The following is a 23981-nucleotide window of genomic DNA, read 5'->3' on the forward strand; positions in this document are numbered from 1 at the left end:
AAGGCACCCTGCAGTCATCATGTGTATCTACCACGGGGGCATCAAAGAGGCGCTTTTGCTGCATTTATTTCCCAAACATTTGGTTTCTACAAATGCAATCCCATGACACCGAAGCAAAAGAGAAGTCAAGTCACTTTTTTTACAGCCCAAATCATCAAAGCTGGCTGAGCGTCCCAATGGAAACTTGCTATTAATTTGTTATTTCTTTGAATCCTACTGTTGCCCAAACAAAAAACAGATTGTCAGCTGCTGAATCAAGCCTCATCCTGCACCGTGACTGCTGAGGCTAAACTCTAACTGATGAGCTCCACTGGCCTAACAAGCAGTTTAACCTGAATTATGTCTGAAAATAGAAATTTGCTGTCATGCAGAAATGTTGTATACAAATGTCACACATCTTATCAGGGAAATGCTGAAATGCTCGTTCATTCACAAAACATGTCATCAGTGATTTTTAACTTCTACAAATTGCAAATGCAAGTGTCACAAGCAACATGTGACTAAAGCTTCAAGCCACACAGTAGAGTAGATAAACAGTATCCAGGAAGAGGAAAATAAACAAAAAATCCTCTTGCTAGCTTGTCAGGCAACATGCCAGCGCGAAAGCAAGTGGACGGAGTGACATTGTAAAACGCACGGCAATAACCTGGACACACGTGAGTTTCTTGAAAGTGTGAGGCATCATCATCATCATCAGCTGAACTCTTTGGGGGAAACGTTACGCGTGCACTTCTTCCTGGAAGTTATGTGCTCTACACGAATGAGGGGGCGGCAGCAGCTTTTCTGCTGCCATCAGTGAAAACGGCTGAAGTGTGGGCGTCCGTCCCTCCTGAACACACACTCACTCACACACTCGCTCCAGTCAAAGCGACAATGGGGAACTTCAGCTGTGTCATTCAGAAACAGGCTGAAGGCTACAGCCGCACCTCTAATGCCTTAACATGACCACCGTCCTCATTTGCATTCGTACTGTGGAGGATAATTTAACAGTAATACTATCCACATATGAGTACTCACGACATATTTGCATACTTTTCTCCATACAGTCTGAGCTTGATTTCAGTAAAAAAAAAAAAAAAAAAAGCATCCAGAATTAGTTTAAACCTTTAAAGATTAAAAACAAAAACACATATTGAGCCTTAAACACTCACAAGAATGATGCAATGAGGTACAGTAAACTTGGTAGTTGTGTATCAGTGTGTCTGAATATTGATGGTGCACCTCCATCTAGAACCAAATAAAGTGTAACTGACTGTTTTACGATAGTGTTCTCCATATTTTGACTCTTGAGAATCCTGATCTGCAGCAAACTCAAAGCTGTGAGTCACGCGACTTGAGAGTAATGGGTCTAGATTGAATAAGAAAAAAACTAAAATGCAGGTTAGGCATAGAGGAAATTGGTGATTTTTAAGAGCTGCTTGTATTAAGGTCTCTGTCTGGTTCCACTAGTGGAAATTTCCTGGTTGAGTTTCAGCGCGGGGTTCCCTCACCAAGTTGAAAGGTGCTTCTAGTCTGACATGTTTTAGCAAGAGACTTCCTGTGGAAACATTTGACTCCCTTGTGTAAATCAACCCACTAGTGTTTTAATTGGAGGGGGGGTTCCTGGCGTTTCAGTGGGCTGGGCTGTTAACATTTGCTTGCACTGTCACAGTTCTTGTGATCTTTGTCACCTGCCACCTCTTTTCTCTGTATTGTGCCGCTGTAGAAATGCCAAGAAATCGGCTTAAAATGTGTCGACTGGAAGACTGCCTGCCCTGCTTAAAAAGAGCGTGAATGCTCGGTTCAGATTCAGGTGATTCTGGACCAACCTGTCAAACTTTGTGTGCATCCCTGCCTCTATGTGCCTCTTCATATTTCGTGATGACTTCAGTGAATAGATACTTTACTGTGTTGGTGCCTCAACGATGGTAACAGGCCTCCAATGGGAAGCAAGGTATTTGTATCACTGCAGAATCTGCAGAAAAGCTGTTACCATGTGTAGACTGGTATGACATGCTGCAACCACGCAATCCTGCAGGCCTGCGTGCAAAGTGGTGAAATTAAGTTTCCATGACATTTGCAATGCAAGTTGCCAGAAAAAAAAACATAACTACTACTCATGACCTGAAACAGTTCTGCTACACACATCACAAGCATCGTGTTACTTCTCATATTTGACAGCACTTGGTAAATACTAGACAGGAACAAGTAGAACACCCACACGGAGCAGAAAGGAAGCCAGATGTGCAGATAAAAGGCCTACACAAGAGAAATAAAACCTTCTATCCTCAAGTATAAAATGCAGCAACCCACGAGAATGATAACCTTTATGACGACAGGTGTAAGAGGGTGGAGAGGCACACGTGGTCTGTTTGTGTTCCACATGTACAGTAAAGATGTGTGGGGTGGTGGTGGTGGTGGCCTGAAGGTTAGAGAGGCTGGATCAACATTTGGGGAAATCTGCTTATTCGGTTCCTGCTGATAATTAAATGAGAAGATTGATACCTCTTTCATTTAGCGCGATAAATATGAAGCTACTGCCAGTTAGCTGGTTAGCTTAGCCTAAAACAAAGACTGGAAACAGAGGGAAAAAGCTAGCCTGACTCTGTCCAAAGGTAACAAAGTCTATCTACTAAGCTCATTAATTGACAGGGTATACATCTGTTTAATCAGTACAAGAAGTGTCGAAATTACAAATGTGCAAGACCATTCCTTGGTTGCCCAACAACCAGCGGAGACTCCAGGAAGTTTCTGACCCCGGCCAAGGAATAGTCTGGCACATAACCCCATAAAATGCAATTTGTCGTGTTCACGCTCATTCTCTTGTACAGATTGAACAAACAAGAGTGAACTTTAGAGATGCTGGTGAGCAGAATGTGTTAACTTTGAACCTGGCTAGCTGTTTCAAGTCTTTGTGCTAAGCTAAGTAAGCTAGCAGTAGCCTCATATTTAGCGTAAACATGAAAGTGTTATCAGTCTTCTTATCTAACTCTCAGTATTAGCCAAAATGTGTAACTTTTCCTTTATGATACTGGTTCCCAACAGGGGGGTCCTGGCCCTTGAAATATCTCTATTATTATATTCAGTTTATGAGTCGTTCTGTACTTTCACTGTTATGCATTGAATATAAAATGAGACATCCATTCAATCGGTGACCTAGTCAGGCGTCGTCCTTGGAGGAAAAAGGTTGAGATCTGCTGTTTTTTTTAAGGATTTTCAGCTGCTCTGTGTGCACACAAAGATCATTTCAGGAGGCTCCGAAGTGATTCCGGGCATTGCCAATACAGTCTGATACTCATGCTGGCTAATTTAAATTACAATAAAACACTCAGCCTGTGCCGTCCCTGCAGTCAGAGCGAGAGTTCAGAGTGACTGGCGGGGGGCTGAGGTCAGAGGTCTCCACGTCTGCGGCCTTTTTTAACCCCATCGCACCACCGCCACCTCTTTTGTTTGTCATTTGCAGCGCTGAAAAGACGACTGATGTGACGCACTGCTTCAAACTGGGGTGTAGGACGTTGTGAAATGAGAGGTACGGGGAAATTCCCCCATCGAGCAGCTGTGAGATTGATAAACTATGGGGAAATCTCACATTTCTCACACTTCACAGTCAAACTCGGGCTTCAGTTTGATGTTCAGTGAATCATAATAGTGGTCTGGTTTATGAATCAGTGTTGAATGCAAAGAGCAGCTCAGACATGTTTGTTTCGAAATGAACGTATGCCGTCCTCTCTCGATGAGACTGGAGACAGTGGAAGGAATATGAAGAGACGGAGAATATGGAGAATTGATCTGATATAGCTTGAAGTGAAAATCTGCAGTAATAGTACAGACATGGACCCCCCCGCCCCCCCCCCCCGCCCACAGGACCAGGCCTGAAACTAATGATTCTTTTCACTGTCGACTGAAAAATGCTGATCAGCGTTTCCAAAAGCCCAAGATAATGTCCACAAATGACAAAGATGTTCAGTTTACTGTCACAGAGGAGTAAAGGAACAGAAAACATTCACATTAAGAAAGTGGATTCAGAGAATTGTAACTTTTTTCTTTCGTACTCAAACCGATTAATCGATGATTGAAATAGCTGCTGATTAATTCCCAAGCTGACAACTAATCGATTAATCGTTGCAACTTTGTACCACATTGACCATATAAATGTACTGTTCTAAGATCAATAACAATGCAGAAATGGTCACGATGACACAGAATTTCCTACATTCCTACACGACTCCTGGCTACGGGACGTAACTAGAACAGCAGCCGATTGTTGAAACAATATGGCCGAGGTCAGGCCTGCAGAGAAGCTTATGCCTGCTTTTATTACAAACAGGTTGAACTCAGTAAATCAAGTACAGCTAAAATCTGTTAAGAGAACTGGGCTGCCATGTTTAGCCACATTAGCACTGTGGGTCTGTCGGTCCATCCCTGTGTGAAATCCCAACGGGAAACTGTAAAATGAAACTACTCCACCTCATCGTTTTAAGTTAAATTGATATGTTTTATTATTAATCCACCAGAGGAAATAGTAGAATGATAAAAACAAGGTACCATTAACATTGCATTTCCCTTGTATGCATTCTGTTCTGCAAACCCCCCACCCGCCCCAGGCCAAAAGTATTTTCACATCATATGATGGCAGTGAGCATCATCATCATCATCATCATCATCATCATCATCATCATCCATTCAGATCTCTTCCAAACACTCACATGAAACAGTCAAACACATGAAGCAGTCCTTTTACAAAAGTACACAAGACAAGTTGGCAGAAAATAAACAATGGAGATAATATTTACAAGATTTTTAGCCCGATTTAAACCATTGAGTCTGTGACCTAAAAAAAAAAAAAAAAAGGTAAAAATAACCCCTTAAAATAATGCGGTGCAAAAAGTACCAACATCAGCATCTGCTTCAGTGATTGTAAATTATACAATTTGTAAGTAGTGCTCGCTTCATTACACAAACCATTTACCACCCTCTATGACAGATGGTAGCCTCTGTTACATGTTAATATACCTAAATTTAAATAGTAAAATATGCACCATGGGTTCAGGCTATGTTTACAGCTTTAAAAAGATAAACTCCCACATTAAGACACATAAAAGGCCCTTGCTCTCCAACATGGAGGACTGTGAGATAAGCGTCTGGCTATGGTGACTGAAAGATACCTCAACGGATAGAAAGTGTTGTCTTTACAGAAGGTGACAGTCTTCTTCAAATATCTGGGATCAAGGTAACTTACAAGCCATGTACGGTGGTTTAGGAAACAAAACTGTTAAACTGTGAACGAGGTGAGGAGGCAGTTTGCACAGTTTATGGTTTGGGACCCGTGTATCAGACAATCTTACAGGCACTCGAAACTTGTGTGACTGCTGACCTGACAAATCACATGGACCCCTTAGGGGCATCTTGGTGTAAGAGTCAAAACTGCAGAATCCCTTTCTATACCACTGCTGACAAAAAAAAACAGATCAAATGGAAAAGAACAGTACAAAAAGAAACAAACAAACCCAACAGAAACACACAAACAGACAAAAAAAGCACCACAGAAAACGTGGTCTCAGGTCCCAGTTTGGTGCGACTTGGTGCTACACCTTCTGTCCGAGCTGCTGTGCTGGCCGCCGGCCTGACTTCATGCGGCTACGTGCGTACACCCGTAGGAAAAGTGCCAAGAAAACTACGGCGACACCAAAGCCACCTACCATGGTGATGGCGTGACCGTAGAGGAAACAAGAGAGGAGAATGGCGATGGCCTGCCGCAGGGTCATGATGATGGTGAAAACCGCAGCGCCAAACTGGTTGATGGTGTAGAAGATGAAGAGCTGGCCGCAAGCCGAGCACACGGACAGCAGCACGGCATGAAAGGCAAACTCGGAGTGGCGAGTCATGAAGGCCAGCGAGTCGAAGAAGGCACCCTGCTCCAGCAGCGAGCCGACAGTGAAGAGGCAGGAGAACAGGTTGACCCCGAACATCATCTGCACCGACGACATCTTGTGCTTGAACAGGTTGTCCTGCCAGTTGGAGGTGAAGCTGTCGAAGACGATGTAGCCGATGAGGATGACGATCCCGCTGAAGGTGGTGACGGTGGATGGGTGCTTGCTGGACGTGCTGGACAGCAAGAACATGCTGACGCCCACCGAGATCAGCACGGCGGTAAAGTACTCCCAGTATTCGTAGCTCTTGTGGGAGACAATCTTACCCATGAGCATGACAGGGATGACTTTGGAGGCCTTGGCCAGGACTTGAGTGGGGAAGCTGATGTACTTGAGGGCCTCGTACTGGCACCAGCTGCTCATGATGTTGGAGAGCGAGGCGAAGGAGTACTTGTACATAGGTGCTCCGTGGCGAGGTTGTTTGAACAGGAGGCACCACAGGCCTGACACGGTCAGAGCCAGGATACGGTTCATGAAGACCAGGAACTGAGAGTCCTTGAATTTCTCACCCTCCTCCTCTGGAGTCGTGGCTCCGTACGAACGAGTCATTACCCTCTCCTGCAGGACTCCCCATGTCAGGTATGATGCCTATGAATAAGAAAACTGACTTTAGCCTTTCAGGGGTAGACTAGCTGCTTTGGAACGGATAAACTCGGCCACATAAAGTGAAGTTTCATCTGAAGTTTGTGGTGTAGGCTACATTACACATGGCTGTAATAAACAGCATAGAAGGAGCAGAGGCTGCAAACTGGAAACAAAACCAGTTGCTGCCAAAATCCTCTAAATTATTTGAAAAAGGTGTTTCCATCTCCCATGAAGAGCATTAACACTTTCAAAGAGGCAAAAACCACCTTAAGTGACCATAGAACTCGTTAGGGAAATTGAAGAAAGGGTTTTTTTTTTTTAATTTTGCTTTTTCCATCAGGCTTTTCTCATGCAGTACTTCAAAATGTGCATAAAATACATTGATGGAACACAGTTATTGTCACTATGTACATGGCGCACACAGTGGTTGGATTTATTGACTCCAATCCAGACCCAGATAGCTTCATCCTCGTAATAAATTGCATGTTGATTTATTGCAAGTGTCATGGCTAACTCAAACTGACAACACCTCAGCTGATATTTAATACACTTTTGCACATCATTTTCACATTATGAAGCAGTCAGTTAATGGCCATTATGAAGAAGATGAATTATTAGTGACCAATAACTCGTTGAGGACTTGTATGTGATGCAGTATTCTGTTTCATTTGAGTTTTGTGTTTTTTATTTTTTAGTATGGCGGAGAGGCACACAGGTGACTTGGGGTGTATGATGCCTGTTGTTTTATTTTTCTTGTGAAGAATAAATCCACAGATCCACATCTCCAGAGTGTGCCTCACTCGATATCTACACAACACAACGCAGATGAGGAGCAGAAAGTGGTTTGCTACAAGTGTCTCTCACCTGCGCCTCCCTTTATGCAAACAACACTGAAACAGACCACACTGTAAGTGGAACCACACTTGACTAAAGCAAACACAAAGCAACCATCTGTAAAGCTGCACAAACAGAAACAAAATTACACGGTGCTATTACAGGGATTAAAACACCAGCTTTATGTATTTAATGAATGTGCTTTCTGGGAGGATACCTACCTGAAGTCCAGCAGCACAAAAGATCAATTTGACGACCTGTCTGAGTGATGAGCCTGAATCGCCCTCGTTCCTGGTGGCAACTGGCACGTCATCCAGCAGACCTGTTTTGGCCTCATTGCCGAACACACAGGTCTTTATGACAGGGAAGCAAATCCCACTACCTGAAAGAAAGGCAAACATACACACAAATAAATGAATGACCTTGATATCAAGGTGGTTTAAGTGGCATGCATTTCCAAATTACATGTCAGTATCTCAAAACCCCAAACCTGTGTCTAAGTAATTGACGCGCTTGAAGTAGCTAATGAGGAGGTAGCCCGGGATGATGATGGTGGAGTAACCCAGCATGTTGACGAGGAAGCGGAAGAACCAGACATCTTGCCAGCCTTCCAGTAGTGACGACTCTTCGGCAGCAACAGTGGAAGGGAAGAGAAGCAACAAAAGTGCCGGCCAAACCCTACGGTGTAAAAACAATATGGTACATCAGGCCATGTTGTGAAGTACATAACAGAAAGAAATATCATCCTTAATCCAACAGTGATATACAAGGCAAGGTATTGTGTGCCTGCTGGAGTGAGAAAATGGATCAACACAAGTGCGAGAATGAAATGTAAAAAAGGATTTAAAAAAGGAAAATGAGAGCAGCAGAGGCCAAGCTATCCAAACATTCAGTCCTAGCTTGAGTCAAGCGTCAAAAGCACTGGATCAAACACTTCCCATAATGCATCTTGAGAACTTCTTTAATGAGACGCCTGCAAAACGCCTGCAAATTTCTAACTTCCCCCAGTTTGTAATGCAGGCTTCCTGTTAAATTACTCCAAGTCTACCAGCTCTACCTGACATAACCCTGATGACATCACGAGGGTTATTTCCTGAGAAAACTCCCCCCCAGAGCCACAGAGGTCACTGTTCGAGCCTCTGAGGGTTTCATTTTTGGGCCCAGAGTTCATACGCACCAGTCTTTCCCCAGTCAAACCAGTTGAGCATATGCATGGCTAAGCTGGCTGACTTCCTGATGGCTCCCCACACACATGAATGGGATGAAATAATTTTGACCATTAGACAGATGTATTCATCACTTCACAGCCGCTCCGTTTCCAATGACTGTGACGTGATCAGCACAGAAAAATTAAAAACCCTGGCAGCCTTAAAATCGGTTCACAACCCAGCTCTGCTGGGTGTTACCCATGGCGAGCAAACCCATCATCGTACAAAGCACAAGGTGGCTGTAGCTGGAGGAAGGTATGGAGAGCATACCGTCCACCACTTAAGGAATCACGCAAAACAACCACAACCTGCTAAACTAGTCATGAAGAAATGAGATGAGCTTCATCGCCCAACCACACAAACAGCATTACATTGATGACTCAAGCACACCTGTGGTGAAACTCTATCTTCCAATAAAAAGGTGCGCTCCTTGCTGTCGTGGCACAGCGTGTGCATCCGAATCAAAGTGAGGCCGGACCTCCTCCCATGGGGCCTGTGAGCCTGACTCATACAGAGCCTCTTTGTGTGGGACTCTGCTGTCGTCTGGCCAGGCAGTAGCCCACTGCAGCGAGACCTGGGCCCTGAACAAGCAGCTTATTACATGGAGGAATGCGCTGCACTGGCTGGCCAGCCAACCCACAGGCTGCTGCAGCACAGGCACGCACAGAGACCACTGCCAAAATGTACCTGAGCAGAGACTGGGTGCTTGTGTCTAGTGTGAATAGATAATATGGACTTAAGCAGAAACAAAACAGCACTCCCTCGTTCAAAGAGAGCATCATCCGAGCAGAGGGAAAACACCAGACTGGTGCTGCACCAAATTACGTGACCCATCAGATTCTATGATGGTGCAGGAATTTCATATTACCACTGCCAATGTTTCTATCACACCATATTACACACAGTATCTTTATAAACGATAACCAAATATGCATCATCTTTAGAGCTGTTAGAGCTCTACAGACAGGCCCATGCACGTCAATTTCACAGCTATCAAACTCTTTGTCTAATATCTAATTAAGTGGTCACATTTCTAAGCATTTATGACCGTCCAAAGTCTATCTATCAAATCATATTAAAACAAAGTAAGAGGAAGGTGACGTTAGCATAAACACATTTGAGGAAGCTAAATTAGGCTAAGTTAGCTGGTCTTCTTACCACTGAATTTAGTGTGAAAGTGTTTTAAAGAAACACATTTGCTGTGGAAATACAAGGCTAACTTTGGGTAGCTGAAAGTCCTGTCCGTGTCACAGAATTTGGTGTAACACCGGTTCCTGCACACAAACCGTGCAGTTTTGCTAGCCAGCAGGTTGTTTGCAGACTTCAAAAACACACTGACAGTCACCTTAACTATGAATTACGATAACTGATAGTTAGCTGACGCCATAACACGCCGACAAGTGTATCAGTGAACAGTGAAAAGCTGAGATTGCCCACACCTAAAACTCATCTTTAGCAAAGACATATTTTTCAGTTAGGTCCTCTTGGTTTCTAACGTTACCTCCATGAAAAAGATGGCATTTTCCCACACTCTCTGGCCCGACACCTGGCGCAACACACACGCCGAAAGACTCAAACGTCTCCGCTGAAACAAAGCATGAAGCCGCACAGGTCCGACAGGAAACCAGATAGTAATTATTAGGGACTGTCGTCTTTCGGAGCAGCCGCCTATAGCTTTGATGTATTCAACTTATCCTCAATGGCTGATGTGTTACTTCAGCAGGAAAGGCCCCCTCCTATTTACTCAACACGAAAGGATGCCGGAGACAGACAAACAGCGCCCACCCGGCGGCCCTGCCCCTGTCGGCTTGGAGGAGGAACTGCAAGGCAAAGCAAGTTCATCCATAGCGCGCATCTAATACGAAAGAGCAAATCAGAGTGCTGTACATGACGCATTAATAAATTACAAAAATACAGCATGAAAACATGTAAAAAGATCTGGAATAATTTTAAAAAGATAAAACTCTGAGAAATAAATATTAGTTAGGGAAAGATGTAACGTCAGGTGACATTATACAGAAAATGTTACTGCTGAATTAATTTGTTTGTTGCATTTTACTGCTGTAGATGTTTACGGTTGAGCTAATTTTAACTACTTTATACACTGCTGGTTAGTTTCATCCACAGCAGTGCATCATATCCTGTAAGATCATCATCTGTTTCTAGCATCGCTGTCCTGTGAGAACCACATATCTCTAGAAAGTCAACTTTTCATGAGATCATCAAAAAAGCAGCCTGTTCTTAGCTTTGTGATGATGCATTTTCCAGCTAATCAAAGACGATTTTTAAACAGTTTATTTCTCTTAAGATGTAGGAGAATGGTCTCAACCCATAAAGGAACACTTCATCCTATAGTTTATCAGAATAGTAAAAACTAAAAAGTATATTTGCCTCTGAAATGCAGTGGAGTAGAAGTGTAAACCCCCATAAAATGGAAATACTCAAGTAAATCACAAGTAACAAGTAAATGTAGGCATGAGAAATGATAACATAATACACATACTACTACACGAGTATGCATCGTGAGTATTATTACTTTTGATACTTAGCAGACAACATTATGAACATACACTTAAAATTCAGAATTGGCCTTTTTCGCAGCAGACATTTTGACTCATCGTGGCAGGAAAAGCACAGGTGGAACTAATACTGTTAATAAAGCTGGCTTGTTTCATTTAAGTGTGCCAGGAAGCCGGTGAGCGAGCATGAACAATAACTGACGCATCGAAACTGAATGCAGCCATCACAAATCTTATTAATTACAGCTGATCTTAAAACTGCTTTGTTTCAGCCATGTCTGATATCAAAGAAAAGCAAAGCATTTCATATATACAGTCATATCTAATTAGAGTTATACGTAATTACAAATGTACTTGCCATTAATCCGCCTCCATTCCCTGCATGGTGCATCTCTGCAATGATGGAAATTCTGAAGTCCAGTTGTGTTATTTCCAGCATGACTTGAAGCAGGATTCAATCTGCATGGCTCGCTTATAAAATGAGAGAATTCCACATCACAGTCTGTATTATTAAAACAACACCTGGCTCATTTAGAGAGGGAAAACACGTGTTACTTAATGACAAGTGAAACTGGTTTAACAAACTTTTCCACAACCTATGGCGGCACCACCACGACCTCCACTGTATATAACACAACCAGCTTCACGCCATAGGCTCAATGGGGAAGTAGATATTGTTTCATAACTGGCTGTTCTAGCTGTTGACCACAGAGGTTTGTCTGTTTGGACGCTGTCACCATAGTAAGTTCAGTTTGTGAACCTGAATATGGCACTTATGTAAGAGGTACAGCTGAGTGGAATTTCCAGCCGCTCCGCTGTCTTTGTATTACAGGGAGACACCAGGAAGAAACCACTTACAGGAATGCAAAAGATACACCTTCGAAAAGCAGCTGACAGGAAACAAAGAACTGGGAAAGAGCTTTGTCGTGAAGTCTGCTCATTACAGTTTACCTTTTAAATGTATGATAGGCTGCGTCGCACAAATCACAACAGTGATTTACTGTTTCTGCATAAGGGAAAGCGATTCTTACAGGTGAGCTAAAAGAAAGTCTGCAAAGGCTCATCAACACCTCACATCTTCTTTCACTTTCAAATGGCATATAAAATCCATGCTGCTTCTGCTGCCCCTGTTTGCATGTCTGAACGATATGATTGTATATTTCTGAAGCCCACTGACAAACCTGAAGCCAGCAGAGCAGAACAGAAAGTAAGCTGATTATCTTTCCTTTGGGTGTGCACATATATCGCACACATCTCAGGCTAAAATTCCCCGCAGATCCCCTCCAGCCAGAAAAGAGCACAACACACAGTGAGTTTGTTTCCATTTTATTACAAAATAAAAGAATTGCTGATATTAACTAGACAGAGCAGTGTAATTACAAGCCAGTTTACTGCAGAGTAGATAAGAGGAGATAAATAGAGAAAACTGTATCACAACACGAAGCAGCTAACCGAAAAAAATCAAAAAGATGAAGCTGCTTTTGTGTTATGCATGACATTTCTATGACATTTCTACGTCATTTCTTCGTCATTTCTACGTTTTTGAACAGCAGGGCTGGGATTAGTTTGTCTTTGAAGGATTGCAAGTCTCTTTGGGACACACACTTAGTTTTACGTTTATTAAATGGAGCATTAATTTTGCCTCTGGTTGCTTTTCCCAAAAAGTCTTTCTGTGGCTCCAATGAAAGGGCACATTTTCAGAGATATTAGCACGTCACAATACAAACGCCGCCATCGCATGATAACGTCCGAGAAACTATGAATCAAAGCAATCTGAATGTTCCATTTCTAGCCATTAAAATCAGTTTGACATGATAAAGAGGTAGGATTTCTTATTGACACTGGACATGTTGACAGCACTCACATTGAGGTGGCTTTTGTTGCGGCCCCTCCAGAGGCAAGCGAAAAGAAGCAAAGTAACCGAGCCGGTGACTCAGACACAGATCAGTGTTAAGTTAAGCAGAATCGTTCTCTTTGACAGAGGCGAGTGAGATTGATATTTGTCTAGATAATGGATAAATACAGATCAAATCAGAATGTACTACAAAATTTCAGCTCAAATTTAGATCAAAGGTTCATGCCGCAGTGAGGCTCCAGACGATTTAAAGATTGTTGTTCAGCCTGTGATTCAGCTCAAAACTTCATACCGACCACTGACCTCCCGGAGATGTGGATGTCATCAAAAGGAAATAGAGCCAGGATCTGAAAGAGACGGATGCAAAAGGTCAAATTTTACTGATGCCCTCTGTAACTGGCAATGCTGTGCTCGCCAGATGGTAGGAAAAACACACAAATAGCACACAGTAATTCATCAAGAGTGGGAACTTTAAGGGTAAGAACGGCGTTAATCGATGTTTTTCTTGTTGTAAATCTCAGGAAAAGACCCAAACCAACGAGGTGTTAGCCCATCTTTCACTCTTTCTGACTTATCTACCTTGCTTGTGTCACTCAGTCCCAAACCCATTTCTTTCTACTGACTCCACAACATTTCCTAAAAAGTCTCAGTAACTTCCTGAAACAGCTGGACATTGTAATTTTCAGCAAATGATACTCAAACAGCAGTTAATAGTGACATTTGTTGGGGACTATTTTCACCTGCGGATGAATACACAATAGATGGGAGTATTCATGGGGGGAGGATGGTGTGTGTAGGATTGACTCAGTGTCACTCAGCGCAGCAGTGTGGCTCTCTCACATGTTTTTGTTCATCACAGCAGTTTCCACTGATGTACCTGTGACGGTCAGTCACCGTAACTTACATCATCATTGCCGTCGGCCAAATCCAGCGCCGTTTCATCCTCCATGTTTCGCAGCATTGTGTCCGCGCCAGACTGGCAGAGGAGGTTGGCGATATCTGCATCCTGCCTCCCCACGGCGAGATGCAGGGGCGTGCAGCCGTTGAACATGGCCGCGTCCATGTTGGCTCCCCGGCTGAGCAGCAGCTCCACTGACGTGATGTCGTGCAGCTCAACGGCCAGATGAAGAGCTGTTTTGCCGCTGGTTCCTTCCTGCGAGGTGTGTGGATGCAAAATAGTAATGAGACATTCGAGAGCCGCACAAACGGGATGATAGCATAAAGTAGGGACATTTAATTTTAATAATTTGTTTGACACTTTTCGTTCTGCAAGCTTTGAAGAAAAGGAATAATAATACACCGGATGTGAGGCAGAGTGACATGTTGGGCCGCTGATTTAAACTGAGAGGAATGTCCGGGGTAGTTTCTGGACTGACTACCATGTTCCCTTCCATCAATAGAAAGTTAAGAGAGGCTTGCCAGCCCAGCCTAATCATATCTCAAATCTAATTATGTCTCCATGATTCCTGCAGAAAGCCCTGAGCTCAGCTCATATCACTATCAGCGTTGCACAGGTGCAGCAGATTTATAGACAGGAACACAACATAAGGCCAGGAGCAGTAAACACACTTTGAAAGGGATAAGTGTGATTATAAATACTGGAACATTCCTGGATCAAGTGAAGGATACTGCAGGGCAACCCTACTCAGAGACTAATTCCGTTTGATTATATACAGACAAACTGCAGTGTTTTCTCTTCCTCTCCTTCACTCTTTCTTCCAAACTAATGTTGGGGGAGACAATCTGTGATGTGTATCTGAAATATCATGAGTGGCAGGTCGGGGTCAGCTGGCTGCAGGTAGAGGTTTACTATTTGAAATCAGGGAACATTTGAAGCTATTTAAAGGGACATAAAATCCTCTACTTTCTATTCTGTAAGATGCAGGATTTGCTGTGGAGCCTCCAGTCAAGTAAAGTCTTGTTACAACCCCAATTCTCTCTGTGCAAAACATAAATAAAAACAGAATGCAGTCACTTGCAAACAAACTGTTTACAGACGACAGTTTAACAAAGTGTTCCTGAGTCCATGTTGTAATATTTTACAGTCATGTGTTCACAAAGTGGTGAAGCTCTCTCCAACCTCGCTTGTGAATGACTGAGCCTTTCACCTGTTACCAATCAACCTGTTTACCTGTGGAATGTTCCATGCAGGTGCTTTTGGAGCGTTCCACATCTTTCCCAGTCTTTAGCTGCTCCTGTCCCAACTTGTTTGAAACATGTTGCTGCATCAAATTCCGAATAAGCAGATATTTACAACCATCCATGAAGCTGATGAGGTCAAACATTAAATATAATGTCTTCTATCGCATTGTTTTATTTATGTTTCACACAGCGTCCCAGTGTTTTTGGAATCGGGGTTGTATTAAAAACTATAATAATCCACACGATGCAGTAAAGTACCAGTCATTTCCCAGACTAACCTGGATATTCAGGTCGGCTCCCTTTTTCGTCAGGAGCTTCATTATCTGATGTTGCCTGTTGAGTGCAGCCAAGTGAAGACAGGCAAGACCTGCAAGCACACATCTTGTTTGAGAGGTGGAACATGGCGCTCATTTTGAGGTCAGAGCTCAACTACAGATTGTGCAAATCTGCAAGCAGCAGTTACTATTATGATCCTAGATGATCCCACAGATGAAGCAGAAACATAAAAATACCTCTAATCTTTTCCCTCACCTCTCCAGTTCTGGGTCTCCAGGACGGGCGCCAGCTCGCTGGCGGAAACCTCTCTGGTCATCTCGGTGGCGCACTCTGTCTGCCCGTGCTGACAGGCCACGTGGAGCGCTGTGTTCCCGTCCTGGTCCTGCAGCTCCAGGCTGGCCCCTTTCTCCACCAGGCCCTTCACCACATCGGTCAGGTTCAGGTAGGTGGCCAGGTGCAAAGGGCTCTGAGGGTCAACAAAGACAAAGGATGCATTCAAAACCGCATCATTTACTCACCAGAAGCGACACATGCCAGATTCTTTTAATGAGGTCAATTATTCGATAATGAAAGTAACAGTTTGTTGCAGCCCTCATTCAGTCGATTTTACTGTTGCCATTGTTCTTGAACCCTGCCTTTTCTACTCCAGTCACCGTTTTCATGCATTTCCCAGAATTCCTTTGAACAACCCCCATAGAACAGGCCTGTACCTGCTGCATTCAGCTGTTGGTGATACAGTTCGTGTGAACAAAGAGACCAACAGAGAGCGACTCCAGCTGAGAAAGTGAGAGTTGCACCTTCTATCCAAAACAAACAAGCGTTGTGGTTACACTGCATTCTCATCTACTGAGGCTGCTGTGGGTGTAGAATTTGATACCTCGGCCTGTTATCTAGGATGGTTTTAATTTAATTTCATTCATCGTCGCTATCTGTTGCGAGACTTCACTGCATCTGTGCGGCACACAATAAAACTGCAAGAATGGCACAAAAACGCGTTATCATCAACTGCTCTCTTAGTCAGTGTGCAGATTTCTGAGGGCGAATTGTCTTTTAAAAACCTTAAATGATAATGTGTCGAAATGTGAGGTCTTGGAATGACTACAGAGGAAATAAAGCAACCAAAGTGAACTCAGGTCTAACTGAGTCACCGTGTGAAGTGCTGAGTCTTGACTGCAGATGTTTCCTTTTGACAGTTCTCTGTCTTCACTTCGGTTTCTGCACCAACAAGACTCGGGTCTGACATCTTGAAGGACTGGAACAACTCCTCCACCCACATCCACACAAGGATGCACTCCACAGCTCCCTGTGGTTCTATTTCTACAGGAGGTAGAGGAGGGGAGTTTCCATTCAAAGTCCCTTATGAGCTAACACTGGAACCACCCACAGTGACGTCCCTGAGAGAGGACGGACTGCAAATAAAGAGGAACAACAGTTCTCTGGAAGTACAGAGACATAAATAAGGCCAGTTTCCACAATCAAGATTCTGATTAAGAGGAAGTCACTCATGGCTGAAAAATTCCAGTCGAAGCTGCAGTGCTGCTGTTGCGGAAACACTCCTGTTGCACTCACCTGGTATAAGTTGTTTTGGATGTCCAGGACTTCTTTTGGGAACAGCTGTATCAACTGCTGAGCGATGAATTCGTCTTCATGGATGATCGCTAAGTGCAGGATTCTGCAGGAGTGGCAAAGGGAAATAAACATCTTTATCCATAATACTTACGTTCTGTCACATTGAGCAATCGCCACTCGAAAAAGCAGCAGAGCGACGTAGTGGAGAAAAAAAAAAAAAAAGAGAGAGACTGCATTTCAACAAGATGTTGCCTCACAATTTTCCTCAGTATTCATCTCGAGAGGTTGCCTCGAAATGTTACATTAAGTGGGCTGAGGGATATGATTTTGTGGCTGGGGTATTGAGCAACACACAGTTTTTTCTAGAAAAGACGGTATAGCAGGCTGTTAAATTCGAGGGGCGTGTTAAAACCGGCCGTCACTAGGTGCAGCGCTGTAGGCTTTACTTTAAACAATTAAAGCAAATGACAAAACAAAACCAAAACACACTAACCTCAAAACCAGAGTGGGAAGTTGTAGCAAACAAGTGTGTGCAAAAAGCAGGAAATGGAACGGAGCATTAGTGCTTAATTTAGACTAACCTAGAACAACACACACAGGGTCTCCGCTGCAAAGTGGATATTAAGCGATTCTTATCAAAGTTTAGCTTCAAGCTGCTTCAAATTTCTCCGATTTTGAGTGCCGAAGCTGATTTCTAGTCCCTGAACGGCTTGAGGAAGTTATTTCACTGAAGTATAGAGCGTGCTGCGAAATGTGTGTCACAGCTGTTACGTCGCTCAGTAAAATAAATGTCATAATAAATGTCATTTGGCCATTCAGAGACAGACAGTGTGGGATCACACGTCCCCACAAAATCTCACCGCACTGACGTTTTTGTTTTTTTTAAGCCGTCTGCTTTGAGCAAGTCAAATTAAATACTGAACACATAATCAGGACATAAACAATTAAATGTAATTATATAATTCACTTAATCATTACCCAGAAGAATAATAAATGCATGCATACCTGCAATCTGCAATTAGACAGGTATGCACAAGTAATACTTTTTAATTGGTAGAGCAATAAAATCTATTTCTGTCATCTTGCATCATATTTTATTTGCATGTTTTCACAGCCAGAACCAATTCTTTGTCTTTTTTAGAGAGATTAAAATCGAAATAACTGGGATTCAACAATAATGAGTTTCACTTTCTAAAAAGAATGCAAATATCCCTGTTTTAATTTTTTAAAGTCAGCTGCTGTTAATCTTTTAAAGATTTGACCGGGATGCAAAAAAAAATTATATTCTGGGTTGAAATGAAAGTCACTATATGACCCAAGCATGACACGTTGCCAAAGCTAACAATATTTCTACAATTCTACAATTTGCTTGCAACTATTGCAACATCAGTCTGACATGACAAAATATTTCTGAAAAAGAAGGAACTGGACATACGCGGCACACATGCAGAGTATTACTGAGTGCAACCAGAGCTGCACGACTACTCAGTTTGTCGACAGAAAATTAATTTTTTATTTTTTTATCGACATTTTTCCTGCAAAAACCACAAATGTTAGTTGGTTCCAGGTTTGCAAATGTGAAGCTTTGCTTCTTTTCTATATTTTAAAATGATAGGAAACAGAATATCTTTAGGTTTTGGGCTGTTCTTTGCACAAAATAAGCTGCCTGCATTTTGCTTCAGGCTCTGGGAAAATGTCAAAGAAACTGATTAATCCTCAGCTGCAGCCCTAAAAGTAGCTGAACCAGTGTTTAGCCATGTACATCCTTAAACTAACTGGAAAAAAGCTGAAACAGAAGGAAATTCTTTTCTGATTAGAAACACACGTGACGAATCAATCAATACATTATCACAGCATCAGGATAAGTGCGCTGATAATGTGTTTCCTGCCCCACCAAAAAACAGCCTGATGGATATATCCTCAACGAGTCAACCCTGTGAGCAAGCCTCTTAGTGTGAAAGGGACTTCCTGGTTTGAGTAAGACTTGAATGAATAAGAACTTTAAAAAAAATCCCTCGGGGAAAAAATAATGTTTGCATGATTCTCTCACAGTCTGAGCAGCACGGTGTGGTGTGTGTCAGGTGTTTTTTTTTCCATCCCAGGTATCTATAGTTGGGGCGTGATGATGAAACCATGTGGCCCCAACAATCAGCAAGCGGAAGTGAAAAGAGGTCAGAGACACAACAACACCTCGGCGAGGCTGTGACTGCATCACTCAGTGGATTACACCGGCGGCTGCAGCTGTCATTTGCGGGCCCGCTTTCACGTCAAAACAGACTGATGACAAGGCAACACAAGACGAGTGGATCACACAAGACGGTCTACACGGGCTGATAAGGCTGTGTGTGGAGGCTGAGGTGCTTGGATTGTGTGCAAAAAGCTGCAGTTTCACTGAGTCAAACAGAGAAATGAACAGCAGCTAACAGCCACCTTCACAGGTAACTGACATTTCTAGTCTAGTCTGGTAGGAAAAAAACAGACAGACAGCAGCACTTGTGGGATCCACCAATAAAAAAAACACACACACACACACACTGTCCCATCCTGATCAACAAGTTTCTTGGATCAAAAGCCGTCCACAGTGCTGCCTCACAGCATGTGCTTTGTGTGTGCTGCATGGGGGGGAAGTCCAGGCCTCTCTGTTTCACTTCTGTTTTCTGACAGAGACGGCGTCCACATTCATGACAAGGACAAAGTTCATTAAAGCCTGCAGTATCACACCGCTATGAAATCCCCTTCAAAACCAGCATCACGGGGAGGGACTGGGCCTCAAATTCAATACCATTCACTGACTTCATGAAGTGCCATTTATGGTTGTTTTAACTTCAGCATCTCCGGGGGATGGAAAAAGATCTGATTTGTTGCTTGCACCACCTCAAACATTTCGGCCAATCGCCAAATAGTCAAACAAGGAACTTTTTTTTTTTTTTTTTTTTTAATTTTTATAATCATTTAATCATTTTGAGGGGAAAAATGCTCCAAAATCTGCCGTTTCAGCCTCTCAATTGTGAGGATTTGCTGCTTTCTGTTTCATATCGCTGTGAACTGAATATCTTTGGACTTCTCATTATTTTCTGACACTTTAAAAACCAAGCAGAGTGATTGATGATCAGGGTAATTATTGGTTGCAGTCCTAACCATCAGAGCATCTGATGTTAAAAGGAGACACCACCTGTGTGCTGACAGACAGTGGTGATTGCAGCGGTAATTAAATCCATCATAATTACGCTCAAAGAGACAGAGGAGGGACATTTATGTGAATGTATTTATGAGAGCTAATAGAAATTCTTAATTTTCCAACTTTGCTCAATCTGGGATACTGCAGACTATGCAAACGGCTGGACATTCAGCAAAGACCCGGGGAAAGCTCAGCAAAGACCCGAGGAAAGCTCAGCAAAGACCCGCTTTTGCACAAGAAACTGAGAAAACAAACTGAAACATACGTGTCTCCGTCTTCAGTCACAGTTGTGAGCAAGTTCTCCTCCTGTTCAGAGAGTTCAGAGATGCGTGCTTGCTCCTCCTGGTCGATGGAAAGCGTGCAGTCCCCCACTATTTCTGACAGGCTCTCCACCGTGATGGACGAGGAGCCGTAGGCTGAGTCCAGGCGCTCCTCCCCGGTGGAGAACTTGTCCCTCGGCCCGCTGAGGTCGGCGCTCGGCTCCCGGGGCTCCTCTGACTTCAGTATGGAGCGATACGAGTCGATGCCCGAGTCTGTGCGGTTGTCCTCCAGCAAGTCATCTTTCCTACAGTCGTCGCTCGCCATGGTGGCGGTGGTGGTGGTGGTGGCTCCGCTGGGTTTCCCCCTCCCGCCTTCCCCGTGGATTTACAGGCTAAAACTGCGTGTCGTCGCCGCTCGGTGCTCGGTGATGAGACCGGACTCCGAGGATAGCCTTCTGACACCTGAGGAAACCACCGCTCCTTTGTGAAACCAGAGGAATGAGCCGCTGCGTTTCATGCCACTAACCGATAAAACGTTACCTCAGCGACGGGCCTTCACTTTTTATCGATTACAGGTATTTTAGAAAGTTTTAAAACACTCTACGCTCATTCCAGGCTGCCTGAAGTGGGTTAAAAACGAGCGAAATGAGGCGAAAACGGCTGCTAGTCGTCTACATATCCGGTAACGGCATGAGCTCCAGGCGGAGAGCATATGAGCAGTGAAAAGCGATAAGGGGAAGCGCTGACATGTGAAAGGCGAAGCTGTTTTTGTCACGCGGGGGAATCCCCAGTGCGCGTGAACGAACGCAAACTTCAACTGGAAGTGCGTCAAGGTCCAGCAGTCAAACGGGGAGGCGGAAGCGATATTTTCAAAATAAAACTAAGCAGACGACCACAGCTTAAACGGGTCGCGTTCAGATCTGTGTTTAAGGAGTCATACAGTTATTTTATAACGATTTAGGACATTTACTAAAAAATACTTCAACGCAGACACACAGTAATACATTTTCGGTGGCCAGTCATTGCCTCTCATTCCTGTACAGTGAGAAAATCAATTAGCAGGGACACTTCCTTAAGTTTAGGGCCCATCATTGAGGATACTGAGGTGATGTCCTCTGATTTTTTGGGGAATTTAGTTCACAATCTACGATTAAAAACTTGATGAGTAATTTGTGTACTGATTCCAAACCAAAACATCTTATTAAATAAATAATTTAATCAGATAAATTACCTCCCAGCTCTGATCAAATTATTCCCCCACCAGGATTTTATTTCTGACAGAGCAGGGAAAGTTTTAAACAACATGAACAATTAACTGATTAAATAAAATGAAATGAAAATGAAAAATCAAAATAATAACACAAAAAAGGAACGTTTGCCAACGTTATTATGTTATTATTGTTATGAGGTCAAGCAGTGCATTACCATGCAAAAATTGTGAATTTGCCAAAAAATCTGGTCAAAATGTTTCACAAAAATATGGAGTATATATGATTTGTGGTTGAGTTAAAAATTGAAAACACACTGATATGACTCTTTAAGCCTTAAGGGGTAAATTCAAGTCTTTATAAATACATTCCAAGTCACTGGATGTTGACCATTAAACTTGACAGGGTATTTAATATTTTCCATTATGGTGTTTTGTTTTGTTTTGTTTTGTTTTGACATAGCATAGACCAAGTCATTTTAATGCATATGCTTAATAACTAAATGTTCAACCTGTGCAGCCATGTTTTTGTTATCATTTAGGGATTTTATCAGGTCAAAACTTAAAACTTGATGTTACTGTCGAGTTTCAAGTGTCACAGCAGTCCTCATGTCTGTGACTCAAGTCTGATTTGAGTCCAAGTATCAAGTTCAAAAAACTGTATTTCTCAACAGCACACAAGTCTTATTTTCTTAAGTATAACCGGAAGTCCTGACCTCGGTCCTAACTGCACTACTTTATCATTCAAGGCATTTTAGTCTCTCTTCTGAGAAGCAGCAAACCTTGAATTTGGTTTACATAAATCTTTAATTTAATCTAATCTGTCAGTGACACTGAAGAATCATTAGAGCTATAATGTGTCCTGTGTTTGCTCGAGTCTAGAAGCCACTGAAATGTCAGTGCACTTCGACACACAGTCTCACATTAACTCCACAGTATGCAAAGTGGGTTTGCATACTTGTGAGGGGCCTCCACTATGTTTCCACTGATGCTTTCAAACAATAACTTCATTAATCTCAGACAACATGGAACAAATATTTGCATTCATCTGGCATTTTTTCCCCAGGCCTGCGTTGAGGAATACAGAATGCATGTAGTTTTTTGACCTCCCCAAAAGTTCAGGAATAACCCAGCTATCATTTCTTGTTTCTTTCACCATCATGAAAATGCTTCTTGTGGTTTGGCCGTCAGAGGGCTCACTTACGCAGCCGCTGCTCTCTGCTGTGAGAGGGCCAGATTCATCATAAATTTAGTCTAAAAAACAATAGTGACTGTCAAAGAGAGAGCTTTGCTGCTGCCAAGAGCCGCCATCTGTTTTCATGTCATCTACTGCTATGTTTGCTTTTTCCATTTTCTGCCAGCAGCGGTCCAGTCCAACGTCCATATACTGTGGGCTACGATAAACAAGGGCTCGTTTAAGGTAAAGGCTTCCTGTGCAAATAGTGCTGCTTGAACGAGAAACAGCAATGAGAGGAATGTAGATTATTCTTTTATACATTATCGGTCTTCTTATTACGTGTTCTTGTATTTCACATTTTAAAAAAGCATGACTGCTTCATCTTTTGTTTTCTCATTACAGCATGATTTGTAGTCTGTTGACGTGTTGCAATTTTAAAGAGGATAACGGCATAATTAGAATTAAAAAAATGTTTAAGCTCTGTTAGTATTGACTACAGCAAGATTAATCAGCAGAAAACAACATAATGCACTAAAAAAGCAGCTTGTGAATGAACAAAATGCATTAATTTTATTGTAAACATTTTGGGGGAGATTTTCTGTTTCACTGACAGGGGATCATAAATATGGGGTCATGTGCCCGACAGCTGAACTCCAGTCACATACAACACAAAAGATATCACCAAAAGAGAAACATAAACCGCTTCAGGAGCCACTCACACTCACACAGTTTGGCTCCGACGATGCCCTGTTTGCACCCACGTCAACTAAACAGTGGCTTGGATCAGATTCAGAATCACAGTGGGCTTTATGGGCCAAGCATGCGCGCACACACAGGGAATGGTACTCCGGTTTAAACATTGGACGTGGATAGGAAATGCTTGCATAGACAGAACAATAAATTAAGTCCTGCAAGAATATAAAATAAACAACATATACAAAGACTGATGTGGCAATAAACACTACGTACACTGAAATTTGAAAGTTCTTTGCATTTCACTTTAAATGGGCTTATAATTACGTGTTAATAATTTATCTACATGGACACCACAGAATCCTTGCAGGCTTATTCTCCTTTATTCGTTATGTTGTTTGTCCCTGTCTGTGGTGCTCAGTCGTGACTTCACAGTGTGGAGGCTGAATATTCTGTTTTCATTAGCACCAAGCACGAGGTGATTACACTGTATCCCTGCAGGAAACAGCTCTTGTTATGATTTGTTCCACTGTTTTACCCTCATATTGTTTAAAGCGGATGTTATTCTC

General features: G+C 42.8%; 2 protein-coding genes across 2 annotated transcripts; both read right to left on the bottom strand.

The window, feature by feature from the left end:
- Nucleotides 1-4453: 4453 nt before the first annotated feature.
- slc35b2 (solute carrier family 35 member B2) lies at nucleotides 4454-10278 on the bottom strand. The gene is made up of 4 exons (XM_076755490.1): nucleotides 10038-10278; nucleotides 7819-8006; nucleotides 7550-7710; nucleotides 4454-6497 (listed from the first exon to the last, which is right to left on the bottom strand). Exons 1-4 carry the CDS (start codon nucleotides 10055-10057, stop codon nucleotides 5565-5567), a joined length of 1302 nt encoding a protein of 433 aa, XP_076611605.1. The 5' UTR covers nucleotides 10058-10278; the 3' UTR covers nucleotides 4454-5564.
- Nucleotides 10279-12365: 2087 nt separating this feature from the next.
- On the bottom strand, nucleotides 12366-21079 carry nfkbie (nuclear factor of kappa light polypeptide gene enhancer in B-cells inhibitor, epsilon). Its single transcript, XM_076756145.1, has 6 exons — nucleotides 20341-21079; nucleotides 16898-17000; nucleotides 15584-15794; nucleotides 15331-15419; nucleotides 13815-14063; nucleotides 12366-13257 (listed from the first exon to the last, which is right to left on the bottom strand). The coding sequence occupies exons 1-6, from the start codon at nucleotides 20658-20660 to the stop codon at nucleotides 13189-13191; spliced, it is 1041 nt and encodes a 346-aa protein (XP_076612260.1). The 5' UTR covers nucleotides 20661-21079; the 3' UTR covers nucleotides 12366-13188.
- Between the last annotated feature and the right edge of the window lie 2902 nt (nucleotides 21080-23981).

The sequence above is a fragment of the Chaetodon auriga genome, chromosome 18 (genome assembly GCF_051107435.1).
Source record: "Chaetodon auriga isolate fChaAug3 chromosome 18, fChaAug3.hap1, whole genome shotgun sequence".
Lineage (NCBI taxonomy): Eukaryota > Metazoa > Chordata > Actinopteri > Chaetodontiformes > Chaetodontidae > Chaetodon > Chaetodon auriga.

Excerpts from the sequence above, each read along its gene's own strand:
- slc35b2 (XM_076755490.1), bottom strand. The coding sequence starts at position 10,057 with ATGCCATCTTTTTCATGGAG. Across the intron at positions 8,007-10,037 it reads ATGCCATCTTTTTCATGGAG|GGTTTGGCCGGCACTTTTGT; the intron begins GTAACGTTAGAA and ends TTTACACCGTAG. Across the intron at positions 6,498-7,549 it reads TTTGTGCTGCTGGACTTCAG|GCATCATACCTGACATGGGG; the intron begins GTAGGTATCCTC and ends TCTTATTCATAG.
- nfkbie (XM_076756145.1), bottom strand. The coding sequence starts at position 20,660 with ATGGCGAGCGACGACTGTAGGAAAGATGACTTGCTGGAGGACAACCGC. Across the intron at positions 15,795-16,897 it reads TCCAAAACAACTTATACCAG|AGCCCTTTGCACCTGGCCAC; the intron begins GTGAGTGCAACA and ends GTTGACCCTCAG. Across the intron at positions 13,258-13,814 it reads TGGCCGACGGCAATGATGAT|ATCCTGGCTCTATTTCCTTT; the intron begins GTAAGTTACGGT and ends CGTCTCTTTCAG.